This window comes from Pteronotus mesoamericanus, unplaced genomic scaffold (genome assembly GCF_021234165.1).
Source record: "Pteronotus mesoamericanus isolate MK-2021 breed Mesoamerican mustached bat unplaced genomic scaffold, CSHL_Meso_final contig_265, whole genome shotgun sequence".
NCBI classification, from domain to species: domain Eukaryota; kingdom Metazoa; phylum Chordata; class Mammalia; order Chiroptera; family Mormoopidae; genus Pteronotus; species Pteronotus mesoamericanus.
Window position 1 is genome coordinate 2,283,972 of NW_026555113.1, and position 15,170 is coordinate 2,299,141.

At 55.6% G+C, this 15,170-nt stretch overlaps 1 protein-coding gene across 1 annotated transcript in view; it reads right to left on the bottom strand.

Moving 5' to 3' along the window:
* The window catches only part of PTPRN2 (protein tyrosine phosphatase receptor type N2), a 265,811-nt gene that overhangs the window by 137,351 nt on the left and 113,290 nt on the right, over positions 1–15,170 (bottom strand). Inside the window, exon 3 of the mRNA XM_054574797.1 lies at positions 14,609–14,722. Within this exon, the coding sequence (XP_054430772.1) occupies positions 14,609–14,722 (114 nt within the window). The remainder of the gene's footprint in view (positions 1–14,608; positions 14,723–15,170) is intronic.

Consider the following 15,170-nt stretch of genomic DNA (forward strand, 5'->3'; position numbering starts at 1 on the left):
GAGCAAGTAGAGCAATGAATCTGCATCAAATTTTGTGTTAAGCTTGAACATCCCTCCCCAGAAACTATTCTGATGATTCAGAAAGCTTTCAGAGATGATGCAATGAGTACAGCGCAAATATAAGTGTGGCCCAAACACTTCAAAGATGGTCAAGAATCTGTTGGAAGTGATCCACGTTCCGGAAGGCCTGCAACAAGCAGGACACCTGCTTGTTGAGCATGTCGAACATGCACAGGCTGCAATCAACAAAGATCGGTGACTGATAGTGCAAGACCTAGAAGCTGATCTGGGGATTCCAGAAACTACTGTGTCTGATATTTTGACGCAGGATCTCGGTATGACATGTGTCATGGCAAAATTTATTCTGCAGCTTCTGCTACCAGAGCAGAAGAATCATTATGCTGCAGTTGCTAATGACTTGATTCAAACCACTACCAGTGAACCAGATTTCCTCAAGAAGGTCAAAACCGGACATGAATTGTGGCTCTATGGCTAAGATCCAGAACCAAAGGCCAAGTCATTCCAGTGGAAGCGTCCTGGTTCTCCTCACCTGAAGAAGGTGCAAGGCAAAGTCGTAGCAAGATCAAAGCCATGTTAACTGTGTTTGTTGATTGGGAAGATATCCGTAATGACTATGCTGCTCCAAACACTTAACATGTCATAAGGTGCCTACTTTAAAGGAGACTGAGGCATCATTGTCCTATGTACAATGTTTCTTGTATCTTCTTCAATAAATGCCTCTATTTTACATAGTACATGGCTGGATACTTTCTGGACAGACCACTGTAAGTAGCTTAGATGCTGTTACTGAATTAAATTAATATATTTTAGCGTTCACAAAAGTCTTACTTTATGCCCACCATGAATGCCAAGCTTCTTCCCCAATTACCACACAGCAGCATTACAATGTTTCTATGTCAGCGTCCCCTGGACTGGGACTCTCCGATTTTGGTGGCACTGCAGTAACAATACCAACACTTCGGCCACTGGCATGAGGAGACAGGACGTCCCTTCCCAAGGTGGCTCAGGCTCCACCTGCTTCCGTCTTGAGCTCCGCTCAAGAGGCAGAAGAAAAGGGAAGAGTGTTTAAAGCTTCAAGCCAATGCAGACTTAGTGCTGCAGGGCGCCTGTGTTAGAAAGCCCCTTTCACTGAGCTGGGCCAGAGCTGGCCTCTTGCAACAGGGGTGGGATGGGAGAGCCCTCCCCCTACCGCCCACTATCACGCAGAGCCCCGTGCCCAGGACGTGAGACTCGCTGTCCTCCTGGCGCTCCTGGAAAGGGTCATGCTGGCTGTTCCCACCGCTCTCTTTTCCTTTTTTATGTGTAGAGCGCAGATTGATCCTTGAACTTCAAACTTCACCTTTGTGTTCTCCGGTTAAATGTGTGGGAAGGGAGCTCACTGCCCTTGGCCTCCCTCCCATCCCCCTAACCATTTTGCCTGAAGAGATGCTGGCAGGTACGACTGCTTTTCCCACTCCGAAACACCAAACCAGCACGGGCTGAAAAGGTCAGAGGCGGCTTCCGGCTGCTGCTCAGAATTGCCCGTAACAAACGACCGGGAACGCGCACAACCCCGCAGGCTGCTCTGTGGGTTGCAGGGCTTCCTTGGCAGCGTAATCTAAAAAACACACTTGCTCAGTAAAACCAGCAGCAGCGCCCTGTGCTCTTGGGGCATCATAGCTGCTGCCAGGAAGCAGAGCAGTCATGGGCAGGGGGTGGGCAGAGCAGAGGGAGGCGGGAGAGACAGGGTGTCCCTGCTGTCGGTCTTCTCTGTTGGGCTGCGTGGGCAGCCAGACACTCAGCCCAGGAGACAACACGCCCACGGGGGGTGCACCTCAGTAACTTCCAGAATGTAGTTTTGTTCTTCTGTTCGTTATTTACTGAGCCCCTGTTGTAACTCAGACGTGGCGCCAGACTCCACAGCACACAGACCCGCAACCTGCATTTAGTGTTGCTGTTCTCTGAGATTCGGCCTCACTTCCTCCCTGGCCCGCCCAGCACAATGGCCACGCCCGGCGCAATGGCCACACTCCCATCCAAACGTGTGTTAGTTTATCAGCACTCACTTTTCTTCCAACTGTCTTTTCCACCACAGCATTACATTCACTTTTAAAATTCTTGTGTGTTGGTGATTTTATGCTTTATTAATTTCATTTCAGGGTAGCCAAGGGAGCCTCACAAAACCTTCCTTATAAAAAAGGGCTGGGGTCTGACAAGGTGAGACTGCCAGTGACTTTCGGAAGTGGCTGTGGATGGGGCCCTGGGGACTCCAGCAGCCAGCAGGGAAGGGACGGGCTTCTGGAGACTGAGCTGTGGGCAGGAGGAAGACACAAAGCAGAAAAGCGCCGAGCACACGTGACACCCTGTGGATGACGTCAGTTCATGCTTATGCCTGGCTGATGGGCTCACAGCAAATGCCCAGGGACAGTGTGCCCAGGACCTTGTCCACCGCGCTGAATAGGGCTGCTATATGAGAGGTGGGGGGTCACCCTGGTCCCAACTTGCTTAGAAAAAAGCAGAAATTTGTACCACCAGTCAGCCTGTTGTCTCTGCGTCTTTGGCTGCTGGTATCCACCATTTCCAATAGAAAATAAATACAGAAAGGCCGTAACCACACTGAAGTTTCAATTAGGACCGGGGAGGTGGGGAGAAACCATGCATGGTTAAAATGACTAATTTGCAAGGGGAATAAAGCGCCTTCCCAGATAAACCCAAGTCATTTCATTTCTGAAGAATTTAGTCGGAATATTTATTTGCTACTTGACAAAGGAGATGACAGATTTCATCAGGGATAAGATCCCCTCCTTGGGCAGACAAAGACAGTCTCCTGGCTGCTTTTCACATGCAAATCAGCTGTGATTAGGTTAACTCTCCGCTGGAGAGCCCGCGTCCTCCAGCCCCCGGCCCTCCCCCGCGCCTGCCCAAGGTGGCTCCGGGAAGCTGAGGAAATGAGGACAACCAGAGCCCACGGATCCCTGGCGTCCAGGCCCGGCCCTTCCCCAGCCCTGTCCCCCGTGCAGCCAGTGTCCTGTGACCCAGCGCAGTGAGCTCGACAAGACACGCTCCCTGGAGCTCTCCGAGTCCAGCTCCTGTAAGTGACTCTGGACAAACTGAACAGGAAGTGACTCAACAGGCAGGGGGGACAGAGTCTTCCCACGCCCCCCCATAAACCAGCCCCTCTGTGCCATCCCGGATCAACTCTCTATTTTCACTGCACTTCGCAGAGTTTGGGTATTTTGCTCCTGCAAATATCCTGCCTAGCAAATTGTAGTGAACAAAGTGCCTGGAAAAAGCACCTAACAATACACACAGAGGCACCCCTTGAATAAAGGCATCGCCCAGAAAATGCACTAAATTAGGATTTAATTGCTCGAAATTACTTTCAATTACTAAAAATTACAACAAATTACTTGTTGAATAGACACATTCTTTCACCACCATTAATAATTTAAAATTGCTAATTGCATGTAATTGTAAGTAATCTTTGTTCTTCAGTGAACAGCAAGGTGCTGCATTACCCAGGCTACTTTGCGGGCTGTGCCCACCCCACCCCTGGGCTCCTCTGCGGGTCGGGCCTCTCAGGAGAGGTGAAGCCAGGGGGTGGCTGCCCATCCCCCTTGGCCATGCCAAGGACCAGGAACAAGGATGCCAGTGACCTGCCACTTCGACAGAAACGATGCTCTATTTTCAGAAAGCATCACCGCGGACGGTCACCGTGACCATCCTCTTCTGCAAGGCCCTTCCCTGGGGGCCTCCCCGCACTCTGGGTGACCTTCACACCGGCCCAGCTGTGAGTAGCCTGGTTGGCACCTTTCCTCCTTGTTAATCTGGCCTGTAATTAACCACAGTGTGGCTTCCACGTTGCCACTCAGAGACACACGCCGGGCACCAGTGCACCTGACGTATGCATTGTTTATCTGGGAGTCGGATCTGCCCTGCCCACGCTGTCCTCAGCCACCAATTCCCTGTGACCCCAGAGGCAAGTGGAGAGGCAGCGGTGGTGGGCACGACACCTGCCGACCAGCTTGACCTCTGAGTCCCCACCAGCATGGATCAAAGCAGCCCTAACCTGACCCCCCAACAGCAGCTCCTTCCTCTGGGTCGGTCGTTTATCACACACACACACACACACACACACACACACACACACACACGTGTGCAGGAACACAGACTCTCACGCCCCAGACCTGACCTCTGTGGGAGCTGGGATGAGTATGCGGGCACAGAGACTTCATCTCCCTTGAGTTTGCTTTAAAGACCAAATATCTGAGCAGGTGCGGCTTTGGCTTTGGCAAAGCGTCCCCCAGACCCACCAGACGCCCCGCTCGGTCCCTGGGGCGCCAGCTCTGGAGGGAGGCCCGGAGCTGAGAGGAGTCAGCACTGTCGGCCCCCGGCAGCCTCGAGCGTGGCACGCACGCGGACATGCCTGGTCAGGAGTCACGTGGCCGGCCTGGCCTGTCCTGAGACACTGACCTCACTGGGCAGGCCCCTCACAGGCAGGGACACACATTCTGAACACCTGTGGGCACTTTTGATGAGGGAGGCGGTCCGCTCTGAAGCGACCATGGCTGTGGGCGCTCACGTGGGACGCGGAGCATCAGCAACTGTAACTGTGCTCCCCAGATTCCAGAGCCCTGCCTTGTCGCGATGTTCTAGTTCCAAATTGAGTCAGCAAAGAGGAAAAAACCATGTGGTCCCCTGCCTTTGGCCCCTGGTGGGCCCGGGGCTCCCAGGGGCACCCACATGCCCTCTCCCCGCCGACCCACCCTTGGACAAAGGGAGGTGTGAGCGGCTTCGCTGGCATCTCGTGCCGGCCCCGAGGGCGGGCTGCACACCCAGTGCACGAGGGGCCTTCGGGGAGGGGCTGCCACAGCATAAAGGCTGGTATCTGTCAGCTCCCCAGGGTGGGGCTGTGGGGAGCCCTGGGAGCCCCTCCGCTCTGTCCTGCCCCACCTGGTGCCGAGCGGCTCTCAGGGGCATGAGCCCTGACACCTCTCTGTCCCTGGGCCTTCCCTAAATGTCAGCATCGTGAGAGGAAGGTTGAATCTTCACCTGGCATAACCCAGAGAGAAACCCTATCAGACTCAGACGCATCCCCGTCCCTGCCCCCGCACGTACCTGCGCTGCTCACACCTGTCCCTCCAGCTCCCCCTGGACGCTTCCAGAGGGACACAGGACCCGCCTTCCTGAATGCAGCCCCCCATGGACAAAGGAGCGGGACGGAGCCCAGGAGCCACCTGCCTCCACCCAAGGGGCCTCCCCGCCCAGAAAGACAGCGCGAGGGCCCCACCCCACCCCCGACAAGTGGCCAGCGCGCTCAGTGACCCCTCCTGATGGAGGCTGTGCGGGGACCCGGCCCACGGAGTGCACCCTGAAACCTTGGTGTGGCCAGGCCGCTCCACGGAAGCCCCCACAAGACCCCAAAACTCTTGAAAACAAGCTGCTCTCCAGTAGTTAACTTGTCTAAGGCTTAGGTTTGTCTTCCAGTCCTTTTCCCACAAAAACATGCACAAAGCACATACCGGCCCCCGGCTGAGCTGTCACTGGTCCTAAAGCCACAGACCTGACACTTGGTTGCCCCTCATTCCCATAGGCACCCGACCTGCTGGGGCTCCCTCCATGCCAGAGCCCAGGCTCACAGAGGGGGGCGCCCTCAAAACCAGCTGAGGGACAGCTCACAACCAGCAGGGCTCTGCGGAGGGGGCCCACTGCCAGAGGTCCAAAGGGTTGTGACAACCTGCAGGGGGAGCTGCGGGGGGGGGACCTGCAGTGGGAGAGCTGCAGGGGGAGCTGCGGGGGGGGAGCTGCAGGGGGAGGTGCAGGGGGAGCTGCAGGGGAGGAGCTGCAGTGGGAGAGCTGCAGGGGGAGCTGCGGGGGGGGGGAGCTGCAGGGGGAGGTGCAGGGGGAGAGCTGCAGGGGGAGCTGCGGGGGGAGCTGCAGGGGGAGGTGCAGGGGGAGCTGCGGGGGGGTGGGGAGCTGCAGGGGGAGCTGCAGGGGGAGCTGCGGGGGGGGAGCTGCAGGGGGAGGTGCAGGGGGAGAGCTGCAGGGGGAGCTGCGGGGGGGGAGCTTCAGGGGGAGGTGCAGGGGGAGAGCTGCAGGGGGAGCTGCGGGGGGGGGAGCTTCAGGGGGAGGTGCAGTGGGAGAGCTGCAGGGGGAGCTGCGGGGGGGGGAGCTTCAGGGGGAGGTGCAGGGGGAGAGCTGCAGGGGGAGCTGCGGGGGAGGAGCTGCAGGGGGAGGTGCAGGGGGAGCTGCAGGAGGAGCAGCGGGGGGGGGGGTTGGGGGGGGAGCTGCAGGTGCCTCCCAGCTTCCGAGCCCCACCTGGACTGTCAAGTTAATCTCTCGCCCTGAAGCCTCCAGTCTCCACACACAAACTGCCTTTATGTACTTAATTGGCCGTCTCCAGGGCCTGTGTTTTGAAACTAGGTCTTTGAAGACCCTTCATTATGGTGTTGCGATAAAGGCAGCAAGAGCAGGGGTTTATGCAGAGAAAAGCACAGATAAAAAGAGAAGCAGGAGATGAAAGGGGTGACGGATGACAGAAGGGGGGACAGCTGGGGAAGGACACACACGGGCCCAGACGTGGACCCTGGGTTTTCCCCATCCCAGATTCCCCGAGCTGCTTTAGCGACTGAGCTAGAGAGAAAGCACACGCCTCTCTCTTTCGGGGGACTGTATTATCCATTTTTAAATTTTCCCAAACATTGAGACATAGAAGTGATTTTTGCAGTTACTGCTGAGTTAAAGTGGAGAAGGGAAGGCTCCGTGGGGGTGAAATGAGGGCGGGAGGCCTGGCAGCCAGCGAGCACCGCTGTGCACCGGTGTGAGGACACGGCAGACCCAACTGTGGTCTGTGGGTTCTTCTTTGCTTCTTTTATTTAAATTTTTCTGAGGCTGGAAGCACATGAACATCGAATTGGTGCACGCATCCCCAGGTAGCAACGCCCGCCGGGGACGGGGGTCCATGCTCCGTGGTCCTTCACTGTCAGCGGTGACCTGCAAACTGGGGGCTGGATGGAGCCTCGGGCCCAGGAAGCACAACCTAGAAAGCACCGCCGGGCCCTCTGCCCCTTACGAGCCGCCGAGCCCTGCAGTGTGACGCTGGGTCCTCTTGACGTGACAGAGGAAGGAGCAGGTCTGGGCTGGTGCGCACCCAGGGAGGGGCACTGAGCCCCGTCCCTCTGCCCTAGAGGACTGACCGGCTTTCCACTCCACCACATGTCACTGAAGGCCACGGGGGCTGGCATGGGCCCATGGTCCTGGCGCCTAGTCCGGAGGAGCCACCTCCCTGGGTCCCTGCCCCACGAAGGCTATGAGTCGATCACAGATACATCCTGCTCGTTTTCATGGAACTTGAATGGTCTCATGCCCAGACCTTGCAAACCCATCTTTGCCAACAGCGGGAGTGGGACTCACATTTGCAAGGCGGGCAGAGGCATTCCTCCTGCACGGAGGCTCTCAGAGCCCAGCCATCACCTCGCAGGCTACAAAGGCCTCATGGAAATCCACCTTGGAAGACACCTGGACACCTGTCCGGGGTCAGCATTTTCTCCCGTGGCGGGTGAGGAAGTGCTGCATCCCGAGAGGGTTCTGGCCTCTGGTCAGCGAGGTTCTCCTCCAAAAAGCCTCTGGGCCGAGCCAGGTGGGCCTGTTACAAGGTCCCTGCACAGTGACCCCATTACCCTCAGGAATGCGCTTTTTCAAATTTAAAGCAGTGGAACAGAAGAAATTAGATATGTGCCCAAGAACGCTTCAAAATACCTTTTCTGCTATGTGTAAAGAAATTCTCATCCAGTACAATAAACACAGAATACGAAAAACAACTGAGTCATTAGTCTTTGCCTGTTGTTTTGGGAAAGTGACTCACCCCAGGTGAGAGGAAAAAGTGTGTTTTGCTTTTGAACTCTAAGGTGAAGCAGACATCCTGGGACTATGAAGCGGCTTCAGAGTGAGCGTAAAAGCACTTACTCCCGGGCAGTGGGTGGAGTGCGGACAGAGACACTGACCTGGGAATCTGGCCTGGCCCCGCTCACAGGCCCAGAGCCCTGGTAGCAGGTGGAGACCCCTGAAGGCCCCCTGGGGACTGGGAAAGCTGGGATGACAGTGCTCGTTTTGGGAGATGCACCGCGTATGCGGCAGGATGGTGCTGTGGCAGGGCTCCGGCACTGGGGCACGGCTCACTCTCGCCTGTCCCCGCCCCTGACCCGCAGGGCCCTCCGCTCCTGGGAAGCACAGAGAGAAGGGAGCACAGAAAAGAATGGTGTCAGGACAGAAGGCAGATGCGCCCAACCTGCACGAAAGGAACCACACTGGCATATCATTTATGATTTCATATTCGTCAAAGAGGGAACCAAGCATGCGTCTCTGTCAGACAGCGCCCGTAGGAGAAAACCAGTTATTTTTATTGTAGAGGGAGAGGAAGTGGGAGAAGGAGAGGGAGAGCGAGAAAGAGACATCAATTTGTTGTTCCACTTATTGATGTATTCATTGGTTAATTCTTCTATATTCCCTGACCAGGGATGGAACCCGCAACCTCGGCGAATTGGGACGACACTCTAACCAACCAACCTACCTGACCAGGGCAAAACCAGTTCCTACTGAGGATGCTAAGAGCATCTCAGGTCGGCGGCCCAGAAGCAGAGGTGGGGGCAAGAACTGGGTGAGTGGGAAGGTGCCTGTCTGCTGCTCACATTCTTCAATCTGCCTGTCAAGGCCAAGATGCCTGGCCCACAAAGCCAGGCTGGAAGAGCAGAGAGGGAGAAAGAGCAGAGGGGGAGAGAGAGCTGAGTGCAAGGGCACCAGGGGGGCAGGAGGTGAGCAAGAGGGCTGGGAGGAGCTCTGGCACGCCCGCACCCCCACAGGAGGTGCGTGCCCACTTGCACCCCGCCTTCCTCCTGGGGCGGTAACACATGGAAACCCTTGGCCTGGAGGAGGAGGAGGTCTCTGAGGCCCCAGGTGAGGCCACACCAGCTTCCTGTGTGTCAGCCTATGATCCTCTAAACATGCTCACCTGCGTCCACCCATGTGACCATCATCACTCTCTGCTACGTGGATCCAGCCCTGTTGCTCTGCTTTATTTACGATGTCTGACCGCCTTCATGCTTGAAGGTTCTAGACAAACTCGTGACACAGAAATGTACATGCTCAGAACGAGGAGATAATGAAGAGGTCATCAACTGTGTTTGCGTTGGTTTGGTTTGTTTTTCAGTCTAAGGACTAGGAGCACTTCCCCCTTTGTTTTGGTGAATAAACTAGACTTTAGTTGGCTTCTAATATTGTACAGAAATATTGTTTATCTATCTGCTTGTTGCCTTAAACCTTGAGGTTCACGGAGAACACAGCCCGAGGACAGCTGTGGCAGACGGGGACAGCGCTGGCCCTGGCCTGGGGCTTCGGGTCTGTAACAATCCCTGGGGGCTGCACACAGGGCTGACGACTTCTCTGTCTGCACCAGTGTTCCTGCACTTTGCGGTTCAATTCCTGGTCTCAACTAAAAGGGGCTTCTTCCTATAGCTTGGCGATTTACCCATTAATCCAGCCAACACCGCAGACCCCAACAAAAGCACAAGAAAGTTTGCCGCAGGAGGAGGGAGGTGAAAGGAGAGAGGAGGGTAAGCGCCGTTTCCAAAAACAGGTGTCCAGAAGCCAATCTGTAATCAGCGGCCCATGCACATCTAAAGGCTTTTATTTGGTAATGCAAGTAACACGCAAGCCTGGGATGTGAATTATTTCAGACAATAAAAGCATGATGGTCTCTATGACCTATACAGCTTTTAGTGAGGTTTAAGACAGAATTATATCCCATACAGCCCGTAAATGGGTCTCCCTTTGCCCACCTTCCTGCTTCTCTCAGGAACGAAGGGTTGTGTGGCATCTGGGAAGCTTTCAGGTTTGTCTGGGTCTCAATTTCCTCCTCTGTTGATACTTTGAAGTCTCCGTTGTGTCTGAAATGAGGCAAAGACGTCCCTGGCCCGAAGTGTCTGAAAGCTGGTGCCCACCTGCCTCCCCATGTGGCTTCTCCCTTCACGCTAAGTAGGGCCCTGAATCCAGCTTTGAGCCTAAGTTCTCATAGGGGTGTAGTCTACCTGACCTCATGCTTCAAACTTCGAGTGCAAATCTGTAGTTTGCCTCGGGGGGCGGGGGGGGGGGAAGCTTTTAAAGCACAGTTAGGAAATCTAGTTGTTTTTTGTTTTTTTTTTAAATTGATTTTTTTAGAGAGATTGAGGAAGGGAAAGAAAAAGAGAGAAACATCGACTTGTTGTCCTACTTATTGATGCATCATTGGTTGTTTATTGCCTATGTCCTGACCTGGGATTGAACCTGCAACCTTGGTATATCAGGGCAATGCTCTAAACAACTAAGCTGCCCAGCCAGGGCAGGAAATCTAGATGTAATCATAGGGTGGGGTATAGTTTATGAAGCTATCTCAGCATCTTCTGAAGGACAAAAATGTGATCCTCAAATACATATAAATAAGAAAGAATTTGGTTTGCCCACAAAGTAACGAAACTGCATGGGAAGTCCTTGTTTCGTTTCTGGTTCCCATATTTGACATCTTTCATGACCACTGGAGGTTCGCTCTGGTGTCAGCTAACTGTCCCCAGCGCAGGATGTGAGTCTGTTTTCTGCATCTCCTCTGCCACTCCCAGCCACCAGCTCCTAAATGACAAGCTGCAGCACCAGGGACATGTGCACAGCACCGCTGCTGTGTGAATGAGCCATGGGAGGCACGTGACAGGACCAGTGTGGGGAGGCAGCAGAGCTGAGAACCAGGGAAGAAGGGCCAGTGGAGGAGATCCAGGGAGGAAATCAAAACGTGGGAGAAGCGGGAGGGAATGGAACTTGGCCATTTCCACGTCCACCCGCATGGTTCAGTTGCCCGGCTGAGAAGCAGGATGCGCGGCATCCACTGAGCCCGACCTCGTCAGCACCTTTGTTTCATGATAACATGTTTGTCCACTGATATCTGGTCCAAGCTTTCAATCATCATGTTGTCAGCTTTCTTTGGCACATTATCGGATACCATGTTTGCTGTGGTTAAGACAGTCAGACAGAAAGATGAATTTGTGTTAATCTAACCCTCTGGGCCCATCCTCTTGTGACCACTGTCTCTTTGAGGCTGCGGATTCAGCAGTGTCTGAGGTTCTTGGGCAAAGAGGCCCCCAGCTCATAGGGCTCCTGGGAGACCTGTGGCATCACAGACAGAACATGGGGGACCCAGGAGAAGGCCAGGCTTGGGTGGTGGGGATGGGAGGGGCTGGCGTTCTGGGAGTCCTGAATGTCTTAGAAAATATGAGATGTTTACGTCCAGAGACATCGATCTTCCTAGTTACGCATAAGCTCCGTAAGAGAAAGCAGCGGAAATTCACTGCAAAGTAAGACCAACTCTCTCGGGGTCCAGTCCCCGGAGGGGCAGCACGGAGCTTGGGAAGCTCCTGGCATCATGGTTCCAAAGACCTGGGGAAAGTTCAGCTCTAAAAACCCTTCCCATTTTCTGCCCTACCTATGGGACTATTTCTTCCCCATTTCAGACTTGTTAGCATCGGAAGGAGCTGCTAACACCTTGGCTTCCATAACCTGGAAACCACTCCTGAAACGAAGGGGGTGTCCGAGTTCACAGGAAACCTGGGGGGCGCGGAGGAACACGGAGAAGGGTCAGCAACGGTTCCTCTCCTGCCAGGTCAGGCCCCCTCAGCCCCCGGACCGAGAGCTCCCTTGACCACTCTTCCTACTTGTTCAGAGGCAGAGGGAGAAGGTGTGTCTTGGAGAGGGTCTTCTTCGGTTAGGGCCCTCATTTATGCTTTCATTGCACAACCCACCGGGAAGGAGGGTCCTTTACTGCCAATAAGGGGGTGCTATGAGCACATATGGACCCAGAAAGAAAAGTCCAGTTCAGGGGGATTTTTCCCAAACAGGAAGGAGACGGTGGTCAACGCTGAGGGGCACGAAGGCCAGCAGAGTTTGAGCAGCTACATGGACACAATGCGTGTCGGGCTCTAAGTGGATGTGGGCTCAGCATCCAGGACCGAGGGCTCTGGGCTGTGCCCTCACGTCCGCAGGAGGCCAGGCCCACGCTGAGGACGGCGATCTCCCCCCCGGACTGGAGGCCACACTCACAGCATGCTCAAGCACTACTTTGTGAAAATTAAGCTATATAAAGTTCTTAATGATTCTAGGCTTATTCAAGTCTCCTATTATACCTCTCTGAATCACTTTCATTGGTGGATACTTTTTTAATTACCTTTTCACATTCCTTAGAACACGCTGCTCACAGTGTTCTCTTATGACACACACTCAGCTTACCTAAGGGGACGCTGCTTTTTATAAAAGGGCCGTAGAAGCTGCTTTCCAAGCCCAGCCCTCAGTGGCGGGCAGCAGACTGGCCAGCCTGCGTCCATCCTGGGCCAGTCTTCCCAAGCAGCCAGAGAAGCTCCTGTGGAAGCTGGGAGCTGGCGTCTGTCTGCCAGGCCTGGGTCCAGAGGGAGCGGCCGGGAGTGCCCTGGCTGAACCACACCTCGCACTGGGCGTCTACTGCCCGCGTGTGGACGAGTGACTGAGGGCCCGAGTGACTGGCTGCATCTCCTCAGCAGCTGCGGGACACATGCCTGGTTTCATTCTCGGCTGTCAGTTAAGTACCAGCGAGAGGAAAATGCACCGGGAGGAAAGTGTCCCGAGCTGTGCACACTCCACACCCGCACCTGTCCTGTTTGCCTGGGAGTTATTCTACCCTCTGGGCTCCTCCCTGAAAGTTCAACCAGGGCTCTTTGCTCCCTCGCACCTGCTCAGGGCTCCCCCTTAATGTGTCGGCAAATGTACAGGTAAAGGAATGCGGCTGAGACATAAGGTAGATGAGTGCTTGACTTTTGATGCCACCGGGTCATTGAAGTTTGTCCGTGTTGCCTCTGGCCCCACTTTCATTTCTGAGGGCACACAGTGTCATGGTGAAAAGCATGAAGCTGGCATGTTTAATAGCAGCTCCTTCAGAGAAATGCCTCAGGATGCAGAGCAGCTGGAAGTACTGGGCACAGGTGAGGAGGGCTGGGGGCTACGACCGACAGCCCAGAGTCGGCTGCTGCTGTTTCATTGGCCCCTCATGACCCTCCGCTTCCCACCCTTCGTGGTCCCTCAGCCACGTCGCTGCACGTGTGAATGGCCACCTGATAGAGCGCGTGATAAACCCCGAGAAGAGCACGCAGAGGCTTTGTGACTGTACTGACCACGATGCACACACCTGCTTCCCCCACCCCACAGCCCACGACCACCTGAAGGTTGGGGCAGGGAGCACAGCTCGACCTCAGCACAGAGGAAGGACCCGATGTCGAGGGCACAGCAGAAGACAGGCGAGAATGTGCGGGTGGAGGGCGCGCAGACACAACACTCGAGGACAGAGACCGGGAGGAGAGCTGACGCCCGCCTCCTGGGCCCGGCGCCGGGGGGCTGGTGCAGCGCAAGCCCAAGCCCGGAACCAGCAGCTGCCACCCTGCCACCCCAGGGCCGCCCTCGGCCCCCTGGCTCCCTGACAAGGGGCCAGCTTCTGCCCCGGGAACAGACACAGGCTCCTGCCCTCCCTGATGACCCGCCTCGGACCCATCGTCCCAGGCCCGGGTGCACGGACTGCAGCCTGGGGCGGCCTCAGCTGGCTCACACACCTGTCGATGGCCAAACCCTGTAACTGCTCACGCGACCGATCATACACAAGCCCACACATCCCCAGTGGGTCCGCTTCTGCTGAACCTCCCCTCAGAACTGTCCGGGGCCTCAACAAACCAACGTGCACCATAAACACCCAGGGTGGGGAACAGCAAGTGCTATTCCCACACTCAGTGGACACAGACATTTCTTCATGGAGCAGCTTGGAGCCTGCGACCCAGGTGAGCGGGGAGCCTGCCCATGGCTCCCAGCCCCTCACTTCCAGGCCTGCCCCCCACGCGGCAGGTCCTTTCACGCCCCGAATACCACCCTCCCAGCGCTTCACCGCCCGCTCACCCACACACGTGTGCTCACCATCAGCCTCTTGCCCAGGCTCTGGGGGCGAGCACGGAGCCCCCGCTTTACCTCAGAAACAGCGCAGGCCACACTCATGCTTTCCTCTCAATTTAAAAAGCATACACATAACATAAGTTATAAATAAGTTATATAAAATAAGTTTTAAGTTATTAAAATTTTCTACATGATCTGAGCAGCCCATGAAACAACAGGTAGCAAAAATCTCCAAAATAATTGTATGACAACACTTGGCATAACAACAGCAGGGAGAGGTGACCGAGCACGTCCAGGCTGGTCCGCGTGGGGGCAGACGAGGTTGGCCGAGGCGAACAGCCCTCTGCCTGCCCGCGTGCCCTCGAACCGCTGAGGGAGCGGCTGTGGGCCCCCCGCAACAGCAGCCGCCCAACCACCTCTCACCCCGAATGAGCGCCTGAGGCCTCCTGTGGCCGAGACCACCTGGGCCCAGCCCTCCTCTCTCCATTGCCACCCGGGCTCATTGAGCCCCTTTCTCCTTCCTGGCTACCCAAGAGGCCCCCGGACTCTGAGAAGCGAAGCGTTGGCGGAGCCCTCAGTGGAACGGCAGCCCCGGAGTCCCCTGCTCAGGCTGCTGGCCGCGCCTGCCTACCTGCACGGGACAGCTTCTGCAGGGTGGTCGTCAGGTGCTGCAGGACCCCCGGCGACACTTCGTAGCGGTATGTGTCTGTCACTGGAGCCTTCTGGCACCTTCCAAACACTCCGTCTATGGGAGAAGAGAGGCAGAGAAGAGAAAGTTGATGTTTTTCAGAGAGGAGGAAGAGATCACACTGTCCTTGCACCGTGCTGAGGCTTTGGAAATGCCTTCACCAAACGGAAAGTCACCAAAAGGCTGTGAGAATTCCGCAGGCTGGGAGAGCAGTGGTTTATTTAAAAAAAGGGCAGGGTGCATGGGAAACACAGGCGGAGCTGGAGAGGAGAGCCTCGGGAGCCCGGCGCCGGTGGGTTTGTATTCCATGTTCCCATCCCTTCCACCCCAGCCCCTCCCCACCCCTCACTTTCTGTAATTTCCAGGCCATGACTTCCACATTTTTGACAAAAAAGTCAGTAACACTCAGGGCCGATTTCCAAGGTGAGAAACAGAACACCCAGAAAGTGTAACACTAATTTGCAGAAGCCGCGAGGAACTTCTCCCACGTGGGCACCACGTGGGA